Here is a 25,275-nt window from a genome sequence, read left to right as displayed (position 1 = left end):
GCCCGCAGATCAGTGTTCTTCATATAGGCCCATTTCGCTGCTCAATTGCGAGGTTAAGATCCTCGCGAAGGTCCTCGCCACTCGTCTGTTACAGGTTCTTCCCTCCCTGATCCACCCGGACCAGTCCGGGTTTATGCCTGCAAGAAACACATCTCTTAACCTCCGCCAATTACACGGTGTGCTCTGCAGGGCAGATACTATTAGAGAGGATTCTGTGGTGGTGTCCCTAGATGCTGCTTCGGCCTTCTATACCATTGAATGGCCATACCTGTTTGCGGTGCTCCACAAGCTAGGCTTTGGCCCGGAATTGATCAAATGGGTGGCCTTTTATATTGTCAACCATTGACGCAGGTGGTCGTCAATAATCGGAAATCCCCTGTTTTTTCTTTGGGTAGGGGCACCAGGCAGGGCTGTCCCCTATTACTGCTTCTCTTTGCCTTGGCCTTGGAGCCCTTGGTGGCGTGGATCCAGTGGGACCCTGCTATCAGGGGCCTGAGATGGACTCATGGCTGGGAGGACCACATATCTTTGTATGCGGATGACATCCTGCTTTATATAGCCTCCCCAGCGAAGTTGCTCAACGTGGTAATGGACATATTTCACATCTTCGGTGGATTAGCGGGATATAGGATCTACTGGTCCAAATCTGTGCTCTATGTCCTTAGTGGGCAGAATCCCCAACTCCCCCAGGGTTGCCAATTAACAGAGGCCGTGGAAGGGTATCTGGGAATCTGGGTATCCAAAGACCTGTCTCGATTCTATGAGTCTAACCTTCGACCTCCGCTAGCATGCCTAAATCTGATGTCCAGCACTGGAAGTCGCTTCCCCTAACTCTCCTAGGGCATGCGCCATTGTTTAAGATGATGTCCCTCCCCCGACTTCTGTATGCGCTGCAGAACACGCCTATTCTGGTTGCAGCGTCGTACTTCAAGGAACTAGTGTCTGTAGTGCGGGAATTACTATGGGAGGGTAAGCCCCCCCGCATTGCCAGGCAAAAACTCACGTTGGGATGGTTTGACGGTGGAATTGGGCTTCCTGATATGAAAAGGTATTATTAGGCCTCGCAGCTCGTTCCTATCAATCAATGTATATACAGACGGCACAATGACTCGGCCTTTCGGATAGACCGATGGCTCCTCCCAGGAGGCGGTTTTGAGGGGGCGTTGTATAGAAGATCTCCGACAACCGTCCTGTCCGGTCCAACTAAACATGCCGTGCAAGTATGGAAAGATGCTACCAGAAGCCTGGGTTGGGAGGGTAAGCTCACCAGTGCACTGCGACCGGTTGGGTCGACTGTCACGTTCCCAAGGGTTCGATAAATGGGAGATCATCGGTATCCCCAAAATTGGGGACCTATGGAAATCGGGCGAGGTCATACCATTCTCCAGATTGCAGCAAGAATCCGAAATGGCCAATTCTGAACAGTTTCGGTATCTCCAAATCAGGCACGCTTTGCTTGCAGTTCTCCCTAAACGGGCTGACCTCCCTAAGTCCTCTCCACTGGAGGATAGGATATTAGATGGCGATTTGCCTGAGAAGGCTATATTTCTCATATATAGAAAGCTCATTAATAACATGCCCGATCCCCTGATCCGCCTTAGAAGTAAATGGAACCATGACGTAGCTGGGCTGGATGACGAGGAGTGGCGGGCTGCAGTGTCGTCTCCGCGGGAAGTAGCCATTTCCTCCAGACTCCGATCGGTCCAACTGAAAATCCTTCACAGAACATATTTGTCTGGACCCTCATTGGTTCATATGTGCTATGCCCAAGACAGTAGTTGTGCGCGGCACTGTGGGCAAGAGGGCACCTTTGTTCATACTCTGTGTGACTGTGCTATAATACAGAAATATTGGGAGGGGGTGGTACTTATGATGGACGAGGCGTTGGGACAACAGATACAATGTAACATCACAGTGATTTTATTGAACATTTGGGACCCCACGGACCCCAATGCTAAGGAGAGAATTTGGGTGGCTTCGGGCTTCATGGTGGCCTAGCGAAATATTGCACGTCTGTGGAGAGCCCCAAGCCCACCCAGCATTGCTGATTGGGCCAAGGACATGGACTGGTGTATGGTGACGGAAGTTCCTATTTATGCCTCTAGGGGGTGTCCGACGAAATGGTCACAAATATGGGGGTCTTGGAACACTTTTCGAGGGGATATATGTGAACCACCTGGGAGCGGGGATGAGGGTGCTGCTGAAGCTGTATAGTATGTGACTCCTGACGACAATCATAATGTACTGTGAAATGAGCTACTAATGCTGTATCAATGTGCTCTACGGATCATCTGAGCAATGGTGTGCTTTGATTGTTTACATGCCTCTTTTTCAATAAAAAAAAATATTTTTAAAAAGAGAATGGTAGCCATGATGGGCTTCATAAGGTCAGAAGATCCGTATGTTGAGTGGTCCATTGTACTCTAGAACTTCATGCCAAAACATTCAGAGCTTAAAAAACTGCTATGGCAAAGCCACCAAAGCTTATTTTAGAGTATGACTGGCACACAAATTTTGAAAAAAGTTAAATAACTTCTGATTCTTGACTTCAAAGTCTCCAAAACTTTGATTGTCATTTATCAGAGACCAGTCCTGGGGTTCAATTTAAAGAGGGACACCTCACTTTCCCAGTTCAAGTCCAGTTCAATTTGTCTTTGGAACATCTCTAAATCACTATCAGGGCATGTTGTGCTTCTCAGGCACAGGGTGGGGAAGTTTCTCAGGAGCAGGAAGGAGACATGTCAAGTTTGAAATGGTCCACTGATTTCCGTCCAGGTGGCGACAGCATACTCTATTTCCAGGAGCCTCTGCACTATCAAGCCAAAGCAAAGCCATTCCATAAGGGTAAGCTGACTTCTCAGGCCTGAACACCCTGTACCCTTAAGGCCAGTAAGACACTAGCATTACATGCCTTGGAGCAGCTTTGTGACCCTACAGTTTCAAGACAGATCTGCAGACAATTCTTTTCATAGGCTACTTACAGGTAGTCAGGAATTCAACATACAGTAACAGGAAAATCTTTTTTTCTTCCATTTAGCTCTTTGTGAGGAGTAGTGGGTGTAGCATGACAAGCCAAAAAGTAGAACCAGTCTTCTTATGAATAGGACAACAATTCTCAGAGATGTAGCAGCAACGTCACCCTGTTAATGATTTAGATACATACTTTCAGGTAAAACCTTATGTAGTACCTTTAACCACAACTCTCACCCCATCAAAAAATGGTGTGATCTCTGGTACTTTGTGTTGGACTCTCTGAAATGTCAAAGTTAACCGTAATCCGGTCTAGGTATCCCTGTAAGCATTATAAAAGATCTGCACTCCCAAGACTTCATCTGCTTTAGCCCCTATGTGACCTTTGCCACTGAAGGTCTAAGACTGATCCCCAACTTTAAAAGAAAGTGTGCTGGAAGAGCTATTGACAGGAAAATGTGACCTGGATTCCCCTGAGTTCATTTTCAATTACGTTGTGTGGGCGTCCTGTGAAATAGCAGCTGCTGGCTTTTCCATATAATGCTTGAAAATTAGATGTGGAAAACAGGAAACCAGACAGGAATTTGAATTCCCTTTAGTATGGCACCGCAGCTAAGCTTAGGCAGACAAATTGCAATATTTCGTAATTGGTTTCAGCACCATAGGTGATCTGATCAATCCAATGGTATTTTCATGTAGGATTAAATACATACTGTGAGTTTGATGCCGACAGAACCTTCTTATGAAACATTACTAAATCAGATATTTAATCCAGGTTGTACCCTTGAAAGAGTTTCTGCAGCATTGCTGTACAAACAATTCTCAACCAAAAGCATGTTACTTTGTAAGTGCCTATTGGAAAAGCTTGTCTGCCACCTCAATACTCCATATCTGCATTTTGTACAATTGTGCAAAACAATTGCACATAAACAGTCGATTTACCAAAGAGGCAGGTATGAAAGTTTTTGACTAAAATGGTTGGCCTTTTCAACAAAGCACATACAACTGAGATATTATTACTAGGCCTTAGCAACTGCAGTGTTAAAAAAAAACTGATTCCCAGAGTAAAAGACATAAGGGAAGGCTACTAAAGGATGAACTTCTTCCCAGAAAGTGTGCCTGATGTAAAAGCAGGAAATTAACCAGTAACCACATAGGCAAAATGGAAAGTCACAGGTGATGGTAATGTACAGAATTGCTCAAAGGAGAACCCACAAAGGGATGAGCATGAGAAAGTTGAAAGGAACTAGAAATTAGAGCATGTTCTGGAGATGAATAAGCTTGGCTAAGTTGTGTGGGGTTACACCAGAAGACGTTTTGGAAGTTTAGAACTACGGCCAAGTTGGAAGATGGTTGGGACATGACAAGAAGGAGGGATTCGAGCCATACTGCTCACTCTGAAGTCCCACCGTGTAGCTTAGATCCCTATTGTCAGAGGGTACCACTGCGAGAAAATCGCAGAAGACGCCATGCCTAAGTATATAGGATGAAGAGATTGCACTTTCCCACCTCAGAATTTTTTTATTAGGTATGCAAGTTGACTATAGTCAATCACTGAGTAGGTGTGCTGCGGGAAGATATTTTGATAACGGGGTAAATCCTACTTGCATTGGGTATATAGGGGCAGTGCCCAGACAAAGTGGTCTGAGAATACACTTCAGTTGGACAGGTCTGAAAGGCTCCCCTTTACTGGTTGGAAAGGTGGACTGCCAAGTGAAAGTTCATTAGGGTAGGAAGCAACTGCCCAGCCTTTCCAGTTTTGAGGGATTTAAGAGATGGGATCTGATCAGGATCCCTTAACTGAGGGGCATATGTGGTAACAATGAACTTAAATTCATTTGAACAGTTCCAAGCAGACTGCAACCTAAACAGGTTAACCTACTTCAAATATTTGCCGATCTGCCATTGTTAGCGTTGGCATTCTTGACGTGGTTTCCCCTGTCTTTTTTGATCTGCCTCCTGCATTTTTGACTGAATGCTGGACTTTGTTTTTGCTGGTTTTTAACCTCTGGACAATTTAAAACTGCTGATCAGTGCTAAAGTGCAAGTGCTCGCTATGTAAAATATGATTGCAATTGATTATCCATGATTGGCATATTTGATTTACCATTAAGTCCCAAATAAATTGCACTGTGTGTGCCAGGGCCAGTAAATCAAATGCTACTAGTGGGCCTACAGCACTGATTGTGCCACCCACATGAGTAGCCCTGCAAACATGTCTCAGGCCTGCCACTGCAGGGTCTGCAAATGCAGTTTTAAACTGCCATGTCGACCTGAAAAGTGCACCCACATGTCAGGCCCAAGCCTTGCCTTTTTCTACATGTAAGGCACCCTTAGGGTAGGCCCAAGGTAGCCCCATGGGCAGGGTGCAGTGCATGTTAAAGGTAGAACGTGTGTTGGTGTGTTTTACATGTCCTAATAGTGAAATACTGCCAATTTCATGTTTCACTACTGCAAGGACTATCTCTCCCATAGGTTATCATTGGAGCTGCCTTGTAACATCTTACAAGTGTAAATTTCAATTGGGAAGGGATAGAGATTTGGAGTTTGGGTTCTCTGAACTCAGAATTAAAACAAACATCTTTCTGTGAAGGTGGTTTTTAAATTGTGTGTTTGAAAATGCCACTTTTAGAAATCCTGATTGCCCATCACCAGACTGATGGGTCTTCCTGAGCTAGAGTGGTGGGAGGAGTTGTCACTGACACCTGAAAAGGGCTGCCTGTCCTCTCACAATGCTGTCTCCACCCCCTTCAGGGAGTCGGGAGCCAGGACAGGGTAAGGCAGTATCTGTGCCCTACAAAGACTATCCTTTGAAGTATGCCTACTTCAAAGGCAGAAAGGGGTATTAGTATTCGACCTGTAATCCCACATTTTTAGAACACTTCTGGATCAAGAGGAAATTCGGCCAAGAAGAGGAACTGGAGAAGCTTTAGGAGGAGAACTGCCACTCTGCTTGTTGCTGTATTGTGCTGGTCTGCTGCTTGCTGCTTCTGTCTTGGGCAGAGGAAGGACTGGACTTTACTTTCTTGTCCTGCTTGTCAAGGTTCTCCAAGGGCTTGTGCATGCTTGTCTGCTGTTGGAAGTCCCAGGGACATCAAACACTTCATCTGCAGCTCCCCTGAACTCCTCTGCTGGGAGTTTTGACCTGTCACGTGGTGTCAACTCCAGTTCTGGGCCCTTGAAGGTGGTTTTGCTGCTTTTAGTGCTGAAAATCCATGCATTGCACTTCAGCTCCTGTATTTCCTGTCACAGCACCGCTGTGCAGTTGAAAAACCAATGCAAAGCCGCGGAGTGGCCGAAAAATCAATGCAGCGTCTGTTGTGCGGCTAAGGAATCGCCGCAGTCTGAGTCCAGAGCACCGTAAATCAGAAATCCGAGTCCCCCGCTCTGACTCCGAAGCAGGCCATGCTTTGCGGCTGAAGGAATCGATGCATCACTTGCTCGCGGCTGGAAGAATCGATGCATCGCTTGTTTCGCTGCCATCGCATCTACCCCATTGCATCTAGATTTTCCATATATTGCACCTGTGCACCAGGGTTCCAGCAACATTGCCCCTCATTAAGGAGCCGATTTCGGAATTTGACGCATCACTTCTCCTCACAGTAAGTAATCAATGCAATACTTCTCCTGTCATGCAGCAGCACTGACACTTCCCTTCCCCTGGGACCTAGGCTATGTTTTCTGATGCTTCCCTCCTCTGCGCCTATTTTTCATCTCGAATTTTGCAGCATCAAAGGTAATTTGTGCTAAAATCGACTCATCCATAGAACTCAATGGACAAAATAGGAGTAGTAAAGTTAGGAATCCTAACTTTACTACTCCTAAATGCCTTTTGTGAATACCAAAAGTCGTAAAGTTAGGATTTTGTCTCAGATTACTATTGTCAATCGGGCCCAGAGTAGGTTACCTTAAGGACTCAACTATCGTGGTGTGCTGACTCATCCTGCTGCTGTAAAGACTCCAAGAATCCCGGAGCACCTTCAGCCCTTTGACAATTGCCAGAGAACTCCCTTGGAGTCGAGGAACTACTCTCCTGCAGTCCGCAGGCACTGAAACAGCAGAGTCTGGTGTACCGACTTCCTGCTCCCTGGCGACTCCAAGGCAGCACCCAAGCAAGAAGAGGTACACCAGCTCCGGAGGGTCAGATCTGCCCCACACCAAGTGAGGGGACACCAGGACCTACTGGAGCAGCACCATTACAATGCCCGAGGTACTGGACCACCTGCAACTGACATCGAGACAAAGAGTCCAGTCCGGACTCCAACTGCCAAGGGAGCAAGCGTCCATCGAGGGACATCAGGACCCCTGAGACTCACTTTGTGAGTGACCCACCTGTTCGGAATATGTCCCTGCAACGTGTCTGCCCCTGAAGACCATCTTGATGCACAGAGCATAGCGGACCTATCTGCTCTGCACTCAGCCTGCCCTTCCGGGGTACCGATGAACCAGCTGCGCTCCCATGGTTCTGAGGCCCTTGTGACCCAATTCCTCATTTTGGGTCCCCAGAACTTATCAGTAAGTGCCCTAGTGCAGCCTGTTTTGGGGTGGCCCACTTCTTCACAGCACACCAGCAACCAACGACCTCAGAATCCTGCTTCCGGCCGAATCCGGGATGCTCCCAACGATCTGCTGGTGGAATATTGGACCTTGACCTGCTGCTACCGTAAACCTCAAAGGTGAAACCCTAGAACTGACTGGTGATTTTAAATGCGTTGTTGGGTTTTTCTCCATAGACTTTCATTGTGCGTAATCGCGCACAACAGTAAGATATTTTCCGAACTTTGAAAATTCATAACTAAAAAGGTACTTACCTGTGAACGAAGTCCTTGGTCTTCAAAATTATATAAAAATCAGTGTTATTTTTTCAAATTGGTCTCGGATTTCTTTTTGAGTGTGTGTAATTTATTGCCTTAGTGAGTACAACAAAGGCTTAGCACTACCCTCTGATAAGCTTAACTGCTCACCCACACTACTACAAATTGAGCGTGTAGAGAAGTGCCTCTTTTGAAATGGTTAGCCCCCACTTTTTGCTTGGTGCATGATGTGATTTCGAATTGAAAGGGCACTGGGTCCGTGCCAACCATGTTTCCAGTGCCATATCTCTTTCCTAAAACTGTACCATGATTGGCACAACTTCAGCAACCTCTGTACGTCCCTAGTAAATAGAACTCCTGGGGCCTAGGGCATTGGGACTGGAGGTGGGGCTGCAGCACAAATTGAGCCACCCCAGAGACCCCTCGTCAAGACTATGCAGGCTGTCACTGCAGGCTGCGTATCTTGGTGCAGAGAAAACTGAATAGTCAACATGCCTGTGTGCCAAGCCCCCATACACTGAATGATGTATAGGTAAGTTACCCCTACTGCAGGCCTTACAGCCCTAAGGCAGAGTGCCCTATATCCCATGTGTGGACTTATCTGCATAGGCAGGTATGACCCTGCAATATCTGAGCCATTTTTAGATATTGTAAGTGCACAGGGAAGCCAAAGAGAGTACATGGGCTGGATACTTCTCATCACGAGTTTCCTAGCTCCATGATAGCTTCACTGTAACCTAAGAAGTTTGGTACCAAACATCTTGTCTTAATAAATCTTCACTGATGCCAGTGTCGGATTTATTAGTGAATGCACACAGGAGACCCATTAGAGGGTCCCCATAAAACCTACCAAGCACTGGTGTGGTCCCTGACTAGTCTTAGACAGCCTGCCACCACCAGACATGTTGCTGACCTCATGGGGTGAGAGCCAGTGCTCTCAGAGGCCAGGAACAAAGCCTCCTCGGGCAGAGGTGCTTAACACCTCCACAGGCCAGAATGGCCTTCCAAGGCGAGAAGCTTTAAAGGTGATGCCACCTTTGAAATTGTGACCCCGTCAGCTCCAGCTAGTGGAGGATGGCAACCCATCTTTCCTGCTCCACATTTCGCAGGAGGAAAGGCGGGAACATTAGATAAATTAGGAGTAGGCCTGGGTGGAGTTTGCGGAGATGTGAAGTGATCCAAAAACTCAGCAGCGCTACGCTGAGTTCCTCAAGCAGTGGAGTGCATTAGATCATGCCATTCATGCTAAGCAAAGTTTTTCAAAACTCTACGAGCAGAGCGAAATTTCACGCCCTGGCCTAATTAGGAGGTGGGTCCCCATTCAACCACTACCACCCCTTTGGTGGGACAGGCGATGTGGAGCCCACTTTTCATTTTGCTCCATCTAGGATTGCTAGGGATTTAGCCAATTAGGGTCATGGTAGTGCCCCTTCCCATAGGAAGTGGTCACTTAGAGGGTGTAGATTCCCTAAAGGTAGGTAGCCCATTGGCTACTACCTGTCACTCCCTTTAACACCAATAACTGTGTTTTTTTGGTGCCATCACTGGACCCTGAACTTTGATTCAACAGACACAAAGAAGAAAAAGAACGAAGAAGTGCTGCTGACCCTGCTGCAGAAACTTAGCACCAAACCCTGCCTGCTGCTTTAAGGACTCAACAATCCTGTGCTATCTCGTCCTGCAACTGTGAGGCCTCCAAGAACCCCGGAGCTCCTCCAGCATTCTACAAATCACCAAATAACTCCCTTGGAGTGGAGATGCCGCTCCCCTGCAGCCAATCATGAGAAGCATGGATGGTGCAGGCATGCCAAATGTACTCGTCCTGGAATCACCGATTCTGGTCATTAATTGCCCTCCTGCACTTTGCAGTTATGAGTCATTGTCCTGGAGTGCGGAATACCGACGCAGATCTGGAATTACCATGTCAAATCCACATGCTTATCCTTCATTCTGTGGACATTTCCACTACCATGTATTGTTTGCTCGGAGCAGGTAGTAAATGGAAGACTGGGGAGTGCGGGAGTCTATGTGGGGTGGCGTGTTTATACGGTCATGCTCTGGGTTGCTGGGGGTTGGGTGGGGCGGGGGCAGGAGGGTTGCATACACCTCATCATGTAGCAGGAGACAAGGCACGAGAGAGGAGAGACCGTGCTTGTGATGCAGCCCCCGACCCACACACAATTTTACCTGCCAGCTTTCCGGACTGCTAAAATCTGGCCTGGTGTTCCCAATCCAAGATGCAGGAACAACGGGCCAGTTGTGATTGACTGGAACCACACTCTTGGAAATTGTAATCTGCTTTTATTGGAATGCTACCCACACTGACTACAGCATTATAAATCATGGAGTGCAGATCCTGTAGTTGGTAGCCTTCAAAAGAATGCAGTCCAGGGATTTTTATAAAACCTTAACCTGCAGTGCAGTAAAACTAAAAGGTGTTGTTGACAAACCTATAGAGCAAAGACGTCCCCGTTACTCAGGTATAACTAACCAGACCAATTTGTGTGAAGCTACAGCAGTGAAAGGTTCATTAAAATTCAATAGTCTCTTTCTATAAAATCTATAGAACAGAAGCGAAATGAACAGTTGAGACACAACATAAAGTACATTATGACAACAGCAACAAAAGGCGATTTTACTGTCACCCATGTCGTGGTAAAAATGACAGCATGTAGACCTTTAGATGCATAATGGAATGGGCAGTCAGTCAGAAAAGTTTATTTGCATCATTTTTGGTACATGAAAGTACATAAAAGCTTACCTCCGAATTAATTAGCATAACCATTTTTTGTAAGATGATCAAATTAAAATTATTATCTAAAACCATCATAAAACAAGAATTAGGCCCAATTCCCTTTGTCTGATTGATTCCATGATTCATATATAATTATTAGAACGTCTTAAAACCAAAGACAAATTAGATAAACACGACTAGAACTAAAGTGTTCGCAGCTTCTTTAATTACCTAAATCTTACCTAGCTATAGTACCTAATAGGGGGTAATAGACAGTCCATGCAGCTACTACAACGTCACAGGGGACCTTGACTAGCCATTTTCATGGATCACACATTCCCTGTTCCACGGATCTCTAATTCTTTACTGCACACCATGGCTGACCAGAGGAAAGTGGCCAGTGCATAGCACACCAGAGGGGTCTCCTGCTGTTGAAAATGTGTCAGTACCGGCTATATAAAGTAACGTTAGCACTATGCACATATGGTACAATTAATATTTTCCTTTGTTGGGAGTAATAGGAGCAAAAAAAAAAAGTATGTGCTGAACTGGCTGAGCTGATACTCCGACACAAGGCCGTGCAGGCAGGTTTTTGTGCGAGTAGATGTTAACCGGTAAATTCTAGCATGGGCGGTATACATTTTAAGCAGAACCTAACCAAGATGAAGCGATGCTGCAGATTCTGCACAAAAGCCAGCTAGAGTTGTATGGCCAGTTTTGTGAGGGAGATGTGTTGTATAGGCTAACACTGCTTTTATTTTTATTTTCCTCCCATCTAGTGGCCGCTGCATCTGCCAAGAAGATCGGCTTCGGCTTGGCCTTGGAGAACATAATGTATTCTGTGGGAGAGTCAAATAGTTCTCGCAGGCCCAGTCTTGCCAGTGTGGAGCCACGTACCTCAACCAGGGGATCTTTATAGCATGACTTAATTTAAGGCAATCCCTTATGACAGCTTGTTTTAGGGGATCCTTGGTAAAGCTGGCTGGCAGTAGCATCTTTATGCAAGCAGAAGAACGGAGAAGCAGGGAATGTGTTGGTTGTGTGGTCAAGCGTTTGGGACAAGATTATGGCAGATCAGGAACAAGATATGATGTCTGATTGACGTTGTCTGTTTCTTTTTAACCCAATAATAAGCAAGTGATTTTATTTTATCACATGAAATCTTATCATCTTTAGAAATCTTGAATTTGAAAACAAATGGCACGGCATGTATAAGAAACAAATGTAAATACCCCTTTTGTGTTTTTGCCTTTCTTTTGCATGAGCAGGTTAGGAAAGCTCCTCCGAGAATGACAAGAAGAGATCCAGCCCAACCCAAATACAGGGCATCTCCAAGTTCATATCTGTAATCAAATACAAAACGTATTAATACTTTAACATATTCAAATAGTTAGTGTATATTTTAAACTTATTTGAAACTAGACGTCACACTAAACTGATACTTGCAAGAGAGTTATGTCACAGGAGAGTTAAGATTCAGCAAAAAGTATAAATACACATATTGCCAAACACCTTTACACATTTATGAAAAACATCTCCTATATCTATCACAGACAGTAGTCAGATAACTACCTAATATTTTCTGCTAACCAACTACAATGTACGTGTATGTAAGGATGATAGAAGCTTTATCTTTCATACTGTTGATAGCTTCAATTATCTTTCTCCTTAGTAACTAGTTACTTTTCAGATTTGCTCATTTATGTATAATAATTAATGCCTTTTGTTCAAGGACAATGAGAACGCTGATATTTGTGATGTGCTTTCATTTAATTTACTCTGTAAGCATCCGACGTTAAATAAAAATGCTGTACAATGATAAGGTATCCTTTGTCTTAAGAAAAGATGCTATGGTACAAGGAAAAATCCATCTTGGGCCACTTGCGCTGTAGAGGGTAATAAAAGAAGTGTTGGACTTGGCCCTCTCTGCAGATTCATCCCCAAACTGTTTGCCTTCCCCTCTCCTGTTTACTGAACCTGTTTTTGTTGGCTTTTAGGACTCTCTGCACTTTACCACTGCTAATCAGTGCTAAAGTGCTCTCTCCTTTAAACATGGTAATATTGCCTTACACCCAATTGGAACATTAAACTTACTTATAAGTCCCTACTAAAGTAGTACTGCATATACCAGAGGCTCTAAATTACATGCTACTAGTGGCTGTGCACCACGCCTTGTGCCACCCATTTAGGTAGCCTTTTTAAACATGTCCCATGCCAGCAATTGTAACCGGTGTGTGCAGTTTTGCAATATATAACTGCCATTCTGACCTGGCAAAATAAATCTTTTGCCAGGCCCAAACCTTCCTTCTTAATACATATAACTCATCCCTAGGGTAGGTTCTAAACAGCCCATAGAGCAGGGTGCATTGTGCTTAAAATGTGGGCATATACCTTTAGGTTTTACTTGTGCTGGTAGTGAAAAACCCCTAAATTCGTTTTCCACTACTGTTATGCCTACCTTTCACATAGTATAACATTGGCTTACCCAAGTACATTTAGTTAGTAATAACTTTTGTGTGGGAGCAGGTAGGAATGTCATGTTTGGTGTCTGAGACATTATATTTCAAAATTCTCTTTAATGGTAAAATCATAGTTTAAGTCAATTTTGAATATTCCACTTGTAGAAAGTTGTCTAGAGGGAGGGTTGGTCCTAAGACCGTAGCAAGGTAGGGCTTTTTAAGTGGAAACTCTAGAGAACACCTAGCTTCTGTTTCGTGGTACTGCTATTTAATTTAAACACACACACTACAAGACCCAACGTTAGAATCCTCTTGGATCTGGTTATTTATTTAACTTTTTTCTTTTTTCATTTCAAAACGCTTTTGGATTACTTCATAAGCGTCTGCATGTCAAGGAAACACTTATTCATTTTAACGTCAATAAGCATAATTATATCAAGCAAATACATAAATAATAATACTGTGACCCCCCCAAAAAAATTGTGGAACATTTAAAATATACAATAATGCACCATTGTCTTCACACACTGGTTTTTACAGTTGACCCTTTGAGCTTAACGTTTATACCAAAAGGGGGGAAAGTGCTAATCATATCAAATTTCAGAAAATGCCATCTCATTTCAGAAAATGCCGACGCGTTTCAAGTCCCAGTGAAACTCATGGAGCTCTCATCGGGGCTTCTGTATTTCTAATCTGACTTATTGTATGGATGAGATCTTCTGTCTACAGCTTGTGTTCATAAATTTTTTTTAATTTTTTTTTTTTATTATTTTTATTTGCATTTCCAACACAGAACATAAAAATCATGTCACAATGTATTGTCCATTACCTTCTACCCTGTCACCACCCTCCTTCCCCCTTCCCCAGCATATCACAAAACCTAGCAATGCAATAATATAGAGGAATCGCCATCCGCAGTGAACCTTAGCCGCCTCCAGAGCCCCCCCCAAACGCCAGGAGATTGTCAGAATATCCCTCTCATCCCCCTCAGAGCCCCCCATGTGTTCATCAATATTTTAATTGGACATGGGTCATTTCTTATTCGGTGGGAGGCTGAATCGTGAGGGCAGGGGCAAGGCAGCGTCTTCCCTTTCGTCTAAAGATTCTCGGGCGGTTTTGTGTTTCTTTCCTGATTATTGACAGTTGGCATCTACCCTTTCAAATGCGTTGTTCGTGGCTAATGTTTGCGCAACTTTCCGGATTATTTTCTCCTTTTCAGGCGTGTCCATTTACTTGCAACCTCCTTTCATCTCCCATTCACTGCATTGCCGTTCCCGTCTCTGCAGCCTTGGGAAAAAAGCATCATTTGGTGCCTTCACCCTGTATCCTGGTTCACATGACCAGGTGTAGTTGGCACTTATCCTTTGTGTATTCCTCCTGGACAGTATCACAAGAGAGGGCCTGGGTGCTGTCCACCATCTAGCCACTATGCATTAACATGAGACCTACAGTCTATATTTATATTTAATTGTTTTGTATGTCTATAAGTGTTCTATATTTGTATGTGTAAATATATTAATGTCTTTATTATGTTGTCAAATTTAGTATGTCTTATTAGTTTGGGGGAAATTGTTTTTATTATGAATTTATGTGAATAAAATGAAGTTTTTAATATAAATGTTTAGTACACTGAGTCTATTTGCATATCAATTTGTTCAACACAGGTCGATTTATGACCAGTTAATTGCCTAGGTTTTTTGTTTCCACCTGTTGGCAGGATGGGCCTTCCTGACTTAATGGGCTGGGAACAGCTGTCACCTACCACACTTAGGGCCTTATGTAGGTAAATTACATTTACCGATTCTTAACCCCTTCGGTGCTCATGACGGAATGGTTCCGTCATGACCCACGGTTGAGCTGTGCTCATGACGGAACCATTCCGTCATGACCCCGCCCGCGCAAGATTCCGCCAGCACAGCGGCGGAATCTGCGCAGCATCGAAGGGGTTAAATACCCAATTTTACCGATTCGGTATTTATGAATCGGTAAATGTAATGTAGGTAAAAAAATACCGATTCGGTAAGTGTCGGTATTTTAGAATCGGTATTTACCGATTCGGTAATGGTAACCTGTATCTCATTGATTCCTATGGGCCAGGAGGCCCATAGGAATCAATGGGAAGCCAGTTACCATTACTGAATCGGTAAATACCGAATCGGTAATGGGGGGAGCTCAATCAAGGGTGGCAGGGTGTCACATTGACACCCTGTTGCACCCCTGATTCCTGCATGTGTGCACATGTGGCACACATACATGCCCTAAGGGCATGTATGTCTGCCACATTGCACACTTCTAAGGGCCAAATAATGCATTAACAGAGACATTCGTCATTTACCGCCAACTTTCAGTTGGTGGTAAATAACGAATCCCCACACCCACCACACACTCCCCCTACATCTCATTTCTGTATTCGGTATTTACCGAATCGGTAAAATTACCGATTCGGTAATTTTACCGATTCGGTAAATTACCGAATACAGAAATGATCCCCCTACATCTCAAAAGCCTAAATTCCGGTCGGTAACGGTATATTTACCGAAAATTGTCCGTTACCGACCGGTATTGGGCTACCTACATATGGCCCTTACACTTCAAAGGCACTGGCCCAGCACAGTCACAAAGTACTTTACACTAGCGTATTGGGCCCCAGACAGACTGGGAAGCTTTTTCCACTTCTAAGGGGGTACCAGGTATAAATGTGGGACCCTCAGACCCACTCTTCAGTACACTCCTGGACCAGTGGATACTACAGAAGAAGGACACCCTGCTGCCCTACTTCTTGAGGCCTGCCCTATTGCTGAGATGGAAGACTGGAGGGCCTCCAAGGGTCAGCTGACCGACCTCCTTTTCTATGCTACAGGGACACAAAAAGCTCCAGAGGCCCCTCTGCAACTGCCAAGCTGAACTGCTGCAACTGGGCCCGCCTGGACCTCCAGCTCGACCTGTCTGAGCCTGCTGGCCCATGCTGGAGTGTGTTCCTGATCCCCAAGAGGTGCCTCCCAGGTCATGGACCCTTGGGGTGGCCTCAGTTGAGCTTATCCTTGAAGGAAACAATAAATCCTGAAGTCTTGGGTTTTTTGCCAACTCTAACAGGCCCGTTTGCGCCAAAATCTTGCCACCCACACCTAACGCCAATGCGAATCTCTGGTGAACATTACAGCAATGCGAGATCTGCACTTCGCGCTACAGCAGTGATTACAAACCTGAATCTCCAGCATTAACCATCCATGACACCTGACAGGATCTTCGCGTAACAGTGATGCCAGGCCTTCACTTCATGCTACTGTGTTGATCATCCACAACACTCTCCCTACTCCTCGCTGCCTCCTCCACCGCAAAGGGAACTCTTTGCACAGGACTTTAAAAGCTAACATTTTCATGGGACTAACTCGTTCACTGAATCTGTCCCACTCTCCATCGCGATCACCCTGAGCTTGTGACTTTTACTGGATCTTGCACGACCAGATAACAGGAAGTGGCACTTCGTGCTTTTAGGTGCTTTACTTATCTTAAATCTTTTAGATTGCATAGCTCTGGTTCTACTTATTTTTTTAATGTGGTGTCAAAAGATTTATTAATTTTTACCCTATTTTTCTAAATCAGTGTGGGATTTTTCTTGTGTGGCGTTTTGACTTTATTGCTGTTTGTGTGCTACATAAAGACTTTACACAGTTCATCTATGTTAAGCCTGACTGCTTTTGTGCCATGCAACCCTAGGGTTAAGCACAGGTTAATATAGAGACTTTTGCGGTTCACCCTGATAAGGATTGTGGCTGTTGGCTGAGAAGGGCTCACACCCCACTCAACCAACAACCCAGTTTCACACAAGCAGTTATTCTCTTCCTAAAATGATACTGATGTAGAATCTATGGGCAATTATGTTTAAGCACGTATTAAAATATATTATATCCATACGTTATTCTGTGCAAATGCCCAGATCTTTTAGTTAAGGAAAATGTCAATGACAGTACTGCAGTGACATCTTTTGGAAGGACTCTTGTTAACATTCTCAATGTTCACTAAATGTGTACAAACTGAGCTGGGGCACATAACAGTAATATATATATATATTTATATATATACATTTAGCCATTTAGCATTAATGAAGACTAGCAGGCCTTGGGAAATGTATTGATTCAGTCAGACTCTGTGGAATACAGTTCGAATCGAATTGAAAAAAACAGGGGGAGCTAAATGCTGACAGGAGTTGCTGAGAAGTAGATGAGATGGAGCTGTGAGAGGGTGAAGCTTCCTGGCGCTCTGTCAGAAGACAGTAGAACATCTCTAGAGCTCAAATCTGACTGATGGGGTAGGCAGATTAATCTGTCTTAACCTGTCTACCCAAAATTCATGTTCATGGGCACATCATGGCTTTACATGCTTTGTATGTAGTCAGTCATTAATTGCCCTGGTATAGTTCTGTAGCCAAAAGTTTACCAGAGAAGTGAAGTTAAGGTCTTGTGTCAGTTGAACCTGACCCTGATGGACATCACTGATTTTAGTCAGTGCTGGCTGAGTGAATCCCAGTGCAATCATGATCTCCAACTGCTGTGGAAGGACATCAACTGAGACATAAACAATCATCGCCAGTGGCTTTGTCCCAAGAGTACCATGCATCTGACTTGGTGAAACAAATTTGCATATCTGTCACTGCTATTGCTATTATGGGGCCTCTGTTTATGGTGACAAATTGTTTACAGAACCACTACCTCGCTACTCATTCAAGAAGCATCACTAATGTAGAAATTCAGAATCCAAATCACTTCTACTGAAAAGAAAAGGGACTCCTAATACAGGGTTTGGAATGATTTGACCACTCCAGGTAGAAGAACAGGATTATGGAAAAACCTCTTGTAAAATAATATGTGATTGGATTGGCAGTGCTAATTTGACTTCGCTTCAATATGTCAGGGACATTAAATTAACAGATAAAGGCAAAAATACTGCACCCTTGCAAGAAAAAGACGCTCAGTCCCCACCATACTTAAGCAATCAACAGTTTCATGCAAGCCATGTCTTTCTGCCTCTACAAAATTAAATAAGGGAAGTCCTGGTGATGTTTCTGCAACAAACGTGGCAGGATGCTTGCTGCTGGTGGACTCAGGATATGCTGTAGTTCTGGGCTTTCATGAAAACAACAATGTACATGCCTAAAATGTGTTCTTTACTTACATAATAGGGGTTTGTGGACAGCCGACATGGGTGGTGTGCCCCCATCCTGGGCGGTTTGGGCAGTGGTACAATCCAGAGGACTCCAAGGTACAAAGAACCAGTGAGTCCTGGCGAAGGGGACTCCAAGCTGAGAGGGATTGTGGGGGGCTCGCTGATGTGGCTGGGGGAGGTGGGAGTGAGGTATCAGAGTCAGTTGCCAGCAGCCTGCAAGGCTGCACAGTCATGTACTGGAGGGAGGGGGCGGGGAAAGCAAGAAGCATGCTGTAAGAGAGATGGAGCCCACAGCAGTAGATGGTGGCCAGAAAGGGCGCAGGGGTCAGTGATGACCGAAGCTGGGCCTAGTGAGCCCATAGACGAATGGGGACAAGTTGGAGGGCCCAAAAGAGGTAAACAAATGTTTGATCGGCAGTGGTTAGTGCCACAATGACAAGCCAGGCCCAAGAGGGAGCTATGGAGTGGGCGATGGGGAGGGCGAGGCATGCAATATCTGCAGATGCAGCACACTGGGGTGTCCTGGGTGTAGACAACGGAGTAAGCAAGTGAATGCAGAGGGGCATCTCGGTTGACACCTATGAGGTTTCAACCTCACCAGGGCTCAGGACCATGCTAGAGTGGAGTGACAAGGAAGTTAGTGAGCAGAGGGAGTGGCACAAAAGAGACCAGTGAGTTGGAGGAGCTCTTCAGCCTGTGGGAAGAGTAAGAGATGCCCATGAGGGTATATGGTCGGAGGAATAGTGAAAGGAACACCACAACAGCGATCAGGGGGCCCACAGTAAGGGGGCGATGGGGGAAAAGAGCCGGAGGAGCTGGCTGCAGGTGCTGGGGCAAACAGGGGGGCTGTTGGGTGGATACATCAGACAGTGTGGGATGTAGGGGATGGCTAGGGAGAGAATTCTGTGTACAGCAAAGGTAGATAGGGGTGGCAGATAAGGGGGAGGCACAATACGTGAAGGGGGTGTTTACAGTACGCCTGTCCTTATCATTGGTGATTTGGTTTTAGGAATGGACAACGTTAAGGACTCGGAAGAGTCTTGTGAGGCTCATACACCCTGAGGGGGAAAAGAGGGTAGGATCCTGGGTGGCCAACCTGGCAGGGACGTTTGACAGCAACATTGCAGCCTGGGGAAGGTCTGATGGAGCCTCCTGTGGAACTGTGCAGGGCAGGTTTGGAATGGCCTCCCAGACTTCAACAGAGCAGCACCAAACACGTGATTGGTCGGATCAAAGCATTTTCAATGGTGAAATACCAATTCTGAGTGGTTTGCAAATGATGAGGGAAGAGGTGGTGTAGGATTTGGCGCTGGATTATGAAAAAGATGAGGTGTAAGAAAGAGAGTAGATCGACCTCGACGCAGAGAGAGAGAGATGACTAGGTGGCAAGAGTAACAGTGGGTCGATAGATGGGGAGAGGGGAAAGAGTAAACAGATTTCCATAAGTGACTTGCAGGACAGAGAGCGTGGGAAGACAGTGGTGGCAGCACACACGGGGGTTTTCAGGCAACGGACATCTGGAAGCACGGCAAGCTTCAGTGCAGGCACAGACCCCGAAGCCAAGTAAACAGGCCAATGAGTGTGTGCGACTTATCATAATTTATAAAGGGACATAGGTAGGGAATGGTGAGGTGCAGCAGGGAAGGTGGTATGGTTGCAGAGGGGGACAGACGTAGTCAACGGGAGGTGGGATTGAAGATATAGGGTCAAGGAACTGGTAGGTACAGAAATACAGATGTCAAAGCACAATGCAGGGACAGTGGGGAAAATAGGAGCGACAAAGGTCAGTGCAGAAAACAAAGAGGCTGAGACACCGAAGAGCAAGCACAAGGAGGGGCAGGAAGACAAAGAGAAGGATAAGGAGAGCAAGGAGCTCATAGTTTAGAAACTGTCATATATGGGGATAACAAAATCCTTGCAAGCTCATTTAATGGGGTCCACGAAGGAACGGAAATGTAAGTGCAAGTATGTAGAGGTATGTAAGCTCCTGCACAGGAGAGTGAGCGCTAAGGAGGGATCTAAAGAAGAAGTGTATAAGTTGACCAAGAGGCCCAGCGTTCCAGCAGCCATAGAGAACTTGACGGCAGGATGTTTCATTTACACCAGTGTGTATTGCAGATCATTTCCAGGGTGCTGGATCATTCTATTTAAGTACATGTATGTGACAAAGAAAGCCCACATACCATTTGGAGGCTAGGCATTGTTGTGGGATTACAAAATGTCAGGTAGTACTTAGCCAAGGATGCAGAGGGAAAATTGGGAGAGTTGGATAACGACTTGTGGCTGAACACAGTGGGGCAGGCCTAACCTGCAACAATGGTATTTATTGCTAGTGCATCCTATTTGATAAGTTTAGTTCCTTCTTACAATGGCTATTCACAATTGTGACAGGTTACACAACTGTGATGCATTATTTAGACAACTTCTTTTTTGTAGGACAGCCAATGTATATTGGCTAGTTTTCAGGAGTTCATGGAGGATGTGAGACTTCCTTTGGTGGCGGATAAGCAGTAGCCCACACAGAGTGTTGATGTTTCTGGGTACTGAAATTGATGCTGTGAAGATGGAAGCATGGTTGGTGGAGGACAAGAAAAGGAAAACAATAGAGATGATTTATACCATGTTGGCAAAGAAAAAGGTGCAGGTGCATGTGCTTTTAGGACATTTGAACTACACATGCAAGGTAGTGCGGGCGGGAAGGACCTTTTGCAGGAGACTTGGTTTGGCTTCATCGAGTTTGTCACTACCGCACCACAGACTGATGCTCAAAGCAAGGATCAAGGAGCACCTGAGAATTTGTCTCTCGTTCTTGGAGCATTTCAACTGTATTTCCCTGAAATGGCAGGGTGTGGGGGCTGGCTGGAATATTCAAATATTTTCAGATGCTGTCAGATGGCTGTTTTTGATTTATACTGGTGAGGACAGATGTGTGCATAGTAGTGGCCAGAGGACTGGATGAATGGAGGAAGAAGTATTGCATTTTTGGAGTTCTTTTTTGGTGGGTGCCTTTTTTTAATGGGATGGGGAGTTTGCCAACAAAGAGGTGCTGTTTACCTGTGAAAATATGGCTGCGGTAAACTTTGTTAACAGGCAGTCAGCAAGGGACACACAGGTACTAAAACTGTTAAGTGTCTTTGTGTTAGCCTGTTCGGGTCAACACATAGTGTTTAAAGAGTGTCACATTTAGGGAATTGATAATGAAATTGTGGCTGCTTTGTCTCGTTTGCAGTAGAAGAGGTTCCATAGTCTTGCTCTGGACCAGAGTTAAAGGTTTACAGTTTTAGGAAGTAAAGTTAGTTCGGCATAGGAGATATGTGATTGAGGGTGAGGAAGAGCCATGTGACTGATATCTAATTGTCCTTGTTGTTTTAAAAGTAGAGTCTGCCCCCGGCACAGCGAGAGAGGATATGAACATCTGGATAGTGGGACATTTATTTGTGAAGTGGGCAGAGGATCAAACAAGTAGAAGAAGACATGAAATACACCTGAGTCTTTATGAACATGGAGTACATGTGAGATGGCAAGAAAAAAGTGGTATGTTATGGCAGGAATTTTTACAGCTGTTGAAAATGCTGCTATGTGGTGAAGGTTGTCTGTCCAGATATCTTGCCCCTTTACTAGGGTGAACAATTTATTGTGAGAGAAGGGTGGCTTTTATAAGGAATATGAAGACAGATATGAAGGCGATAAAGTGATGCTGGGTAGGGACCCCCATTTTGTATACAGGGTTGATATCTAGGAGGGAGTGGCTGGGATCAGAGCAGCCAGCAGCTACAGATAAAATGGCAAGGAAGGAGAATAGGGAGCTGTGTACATTTTGTAGGGAAAAAAGAGTGGGCCCGATTATTGCCCCGGAGCTGAGGTTTGAAGTTGTTCAGTTTTTGAGTGTTGATGGAGTGCATCTGTCTACCACAGGGATAGATTTGTACTTGTTATAGTTAAGTGAGGCATTGCCGTAGGCCTTAAGTATTTGGTTATAAAAAGAAGCTTAGGGTGTGATAGAGGTTATGCCCCCAATTGGTTTGTGGGTTTTGATGTCTTTCTTTATCTAAAGGGGAGAGGGCTGAACAACTCTGACAGAGTGGTGGTTTACTGAAATGTTTTAAGGGTTTGAATCAGTTTTATTTCTGTTGGGGTGGGTGAAGCAGTTTGAAAGGGGGGTGGGAGTAAGTTTACACTTCCAAAAGGCTGGAAGTTAAGAGTTTATATTTTTTGGAAGGAAAGTAAGTTTCGAATGTAGAGTGTAGCTACAGTGACAGGCAGCTGAGTTGGGGGAATTGTGAGGGTGACAATTAGGGGTGGGGATAGAACAAGCAGTAGGTGGTTATTGGTGTACAATGAGGCTGATAGTTTTGTAAGGTGATTTGCCTAAGATTATATAATGTTTGTGATGTGCACCTGCTTCATTAAAGTGTCCTTTTTCCCACTACAAAGTGTCAATGGTCGTCTGTACTTTGTCTTCTCATTCAATAGAGGCTTGGAGGGCAGCAAACCTGGGAGGGATGCCCCCCAGGCTTTTTGGAAGGTGGTATAGTCCAGGACTGCCATTTGAAATCTTGGACTATCTAGTAGGAGGCATGGGATAGCAGATTTAAGGTTGGAACAACTGGGTTACCACCCACCATTTTGTGATAATGTGTCACTGTGGATGGTAGTTTAGGCTGGGCCCTGGTTTTGGGCCAGCCAGCCCATCCCCCTTTAACACGGATTCGAAGGGCGCATTGTGTGGAGGTGGCATTTACGAATCATGTGCACAGGGTAGGGTGCTTATGTAATGCTGTTGTCGCTGATGGGCAGGTGCTTTTCTGGCTGTTTACCAAGATGATTTCATGGTTTGAATCAATGTTATTGCTGTTAGTTGAGCGAAGCGTTTTGAAGGGGTGGGCAGGAGTAAGTGTGCGCTTGCAGAAGGCACGAAGTTAAAGGTTTACAGTTTTAGGAAGTAAAGTTAGTTCAGCATGTAAACTATAGCTGCATTCCAGGCTGTCAAGCTGGGAGGAGTGTGGGGGGCAAATAGGGGTGGGAGTAGGACAAGCAGTAGGTGTTCGGCAACGGTTTCGGCGCTCCACCCCCGCACCCATCGGTCGAACCTACGCACCCCGCCGCCATCCTCCAAACATGGACCGAGGTGACCCCCGAAGAAACGACACGCATGATGAACACCATCCACTCCGGATCCCCGACCGACCCGTGCCCCCACCATGTCTTCAACAAGGCCGCCTCTACCATCGCACCCCACCTCCGAGACATCATCAACACCTCCTTCGACACAGCAACCTTCCCGGAGAGCTGGAAGAATGCCGAGCTCAGCGCCCTGCTGAAGAAACCAAAAGCGGACCCGACCGACCTCAAGAACTTCCGCCCCATCTCGCTCCTGCCTTACCCCGCCAAAGTCATCGAGAAGGTCGTCAACAAGCAACTGGCCGCCTTCCTCGAGACGAACGGATCCCTCGACCCATCGCAGTCCGGATTCAGAGCCAACCACAGCACCGAGACCGCCCTCATCGCAGCCACCAATGACATCCGAGCCCTGCTCGACAACGGTGAAACAGCGGCACTCATCCTCCTAGACCTCTCCGCAGCATTTGACACTGTCTGCCACAGCACCCTAGTCCAACGCCTCAACGACACCGGCCTCCAAGGGAAGGCTCTGGACTGGATCATCTCATACCTCTCCGGCAGAACTCAGAGAGTACGCCTCCCTCCGTTCCGCTCTGAGGCAACCAAAGTCATCTGCGGAGTCCCGCAAGGATCGTCGCTCAGCCCCACTCTCTTCAACATCTACATGAAACCCCTCGCTGCCATCGCACGCCAACTCAACCTCAACATCATTTCCTACGCCGATGACACCCAGCTGATTCTCTCACTCACCAAAGACCCCGACACCGCCAAAGCCAGCCTACACGGAGGGATGAGAGACGTCGCCGAATGGATGAACATCAGCCGCCTGAAATTGAACACGGACAAGTCGGAAGTCCTCATCCTGGGACCGTCGCCCTCCGCATGGGACAACTCCTGGTGGCCCCCGGCCCTCGGCACCGCACCCAAGCCAACGGACCACGCACGCAACTTGGGCGTCATCCTGGACTCCTCCCTATAAATGACCAGACAAGTCAACCCCGTCTCCTCATCTTGCTTCCACACCCTCCGAATGCTCCGCAAGATCTTCCGATGGATCCCGACCGAGACCAGGAAGACGGTCACCCAGGCCCTCGTCACCAGCAGACTAGACTACGGAAACACCCTCTACGCCGGTACAACAGCCAAGCTTCAGAAGAGACTTCAGCGTATCCAGAACGCCTCCGCCCGACTCATCCTGGACGTCCCACGACGCAGCCACATCTCGAGCCACCTGAGAGGCCTGCACTGGCTCCCGGTCAACAAGAGGATCACGTTCAGACTCCTCACCCACGCACACAAATCCCTCCACGACCTGGGCCCAAGGTACCTCAACAACCGCCTGACCTTCTACACGCCCACCCGCCAGCTACGATCCGCGAATCTCGCCCTCGCCGTCGTCCCTCGCGTCCAGAGAGCCACCGCCGGAGGAAGATCCCTCCCCTACCTGGCGGCCAAGACATGGAACTCCCTGCCCGTCCCCCTGCAGCTGACCCAGGACCACCTCGCCTTCAGGAAACAGCTCAAGACCTGGCTGTTCGAGCAGTAGCAGACCCCCTCCCCCAAGCGCTTTGAGACCCTTCCGGGTGAGTAGTGCGCGAAATAAATTCAATGATTGATTGGGTACTGATGTGTAGTGAGGCTGATTGATTTGTAAGGCGATTTGCCTTGGGTTATATAATGTTTGTGATGTTGACCTGCTTTATTAAAGCAGCCTTTTCAAACAACAAAGTGTCAGTGGCCTGTGCTGTGCCCTCTCGCCCAATGTGCTTTCTTTTATTTGCAATGTTTGTGCGCTAGCAGGACAGTCCCTGAAGTTAAGCATTTAACTTCAACAACATAAACAATGAAATTCGGCAGTCCTCAGCGATTAACTCACCTGTTACCCCTCTGCTAATTCAGTTTAGATTTGGGGGTACAATTTGGCAACTCTTCCACAACTCACAAGTGCAAATACAAGCACCAAGGATGGGACATTCCCCAGAGAATGGAACTGCATTACATCACCACAGATCAC

General features: G+C 46.1%; 1 protein-coding gene and 1 long non-coding RNA gene across 4 annotated transcripts in view; one reads left to right on the top strand and one right to left on the bottom strand.

The window, feature by feature from the left end:
• LOC146785208 (uncharacterized) overlaps positions 1-11,756 on the top strand; it is an 86,805-nt gene extending 75,049 nt beyond the window's left edge. Inside the window, exon 3 of the long non-coding RNA XR_014970586.1 lies at positions 11,298-11,756. This is a non-coding gene — a long non-coding RNA (uncharacterized LOC146785208). The remainder of the gene's footprint in view (positions 1-11,297) is intronic.
• Positions 1-25,275, bottom strand: part of LOC146785206 (claudin-15-like) — a 404,144-nt gene that overhangs the window by 14,600 nt on the left and 364,269 nt on the right. For all 3 annotated transcript variants that reach the window (XM_085634110.1, XM_085634112.1, XM_085634111.1), the window contains one exon: positions 11,751-11,861. In XM_085634110.1, the coding sequence (XP_085490236.1) occupies positions 11,751-11,861 (111 nt within the window). The remainder of the gene's footprint in view (positions 1-11,750; positions 11,862-25,275) is intronic.

Source organism: Triturus cristatus, chromosome 11 (genome assembly GCF_964204655.1).
Source record: "Triturus cristatus chromosome 11, aTriCri1.1, whole genome shotgun sequence".
In the NCBI taxonomy this organism is placed as follows: domain Eukaryota; kingdom Metazoa; phylum Chordata; class Amphibia; order Caudata; family Salamandridae; genus Triturus; species Triturus cristatus.
The sequence above is the reverse complement of the archived record's forward strand: the minus strand, read 5'-3'. Positions and strand labels throughout refer to the sequence as shown.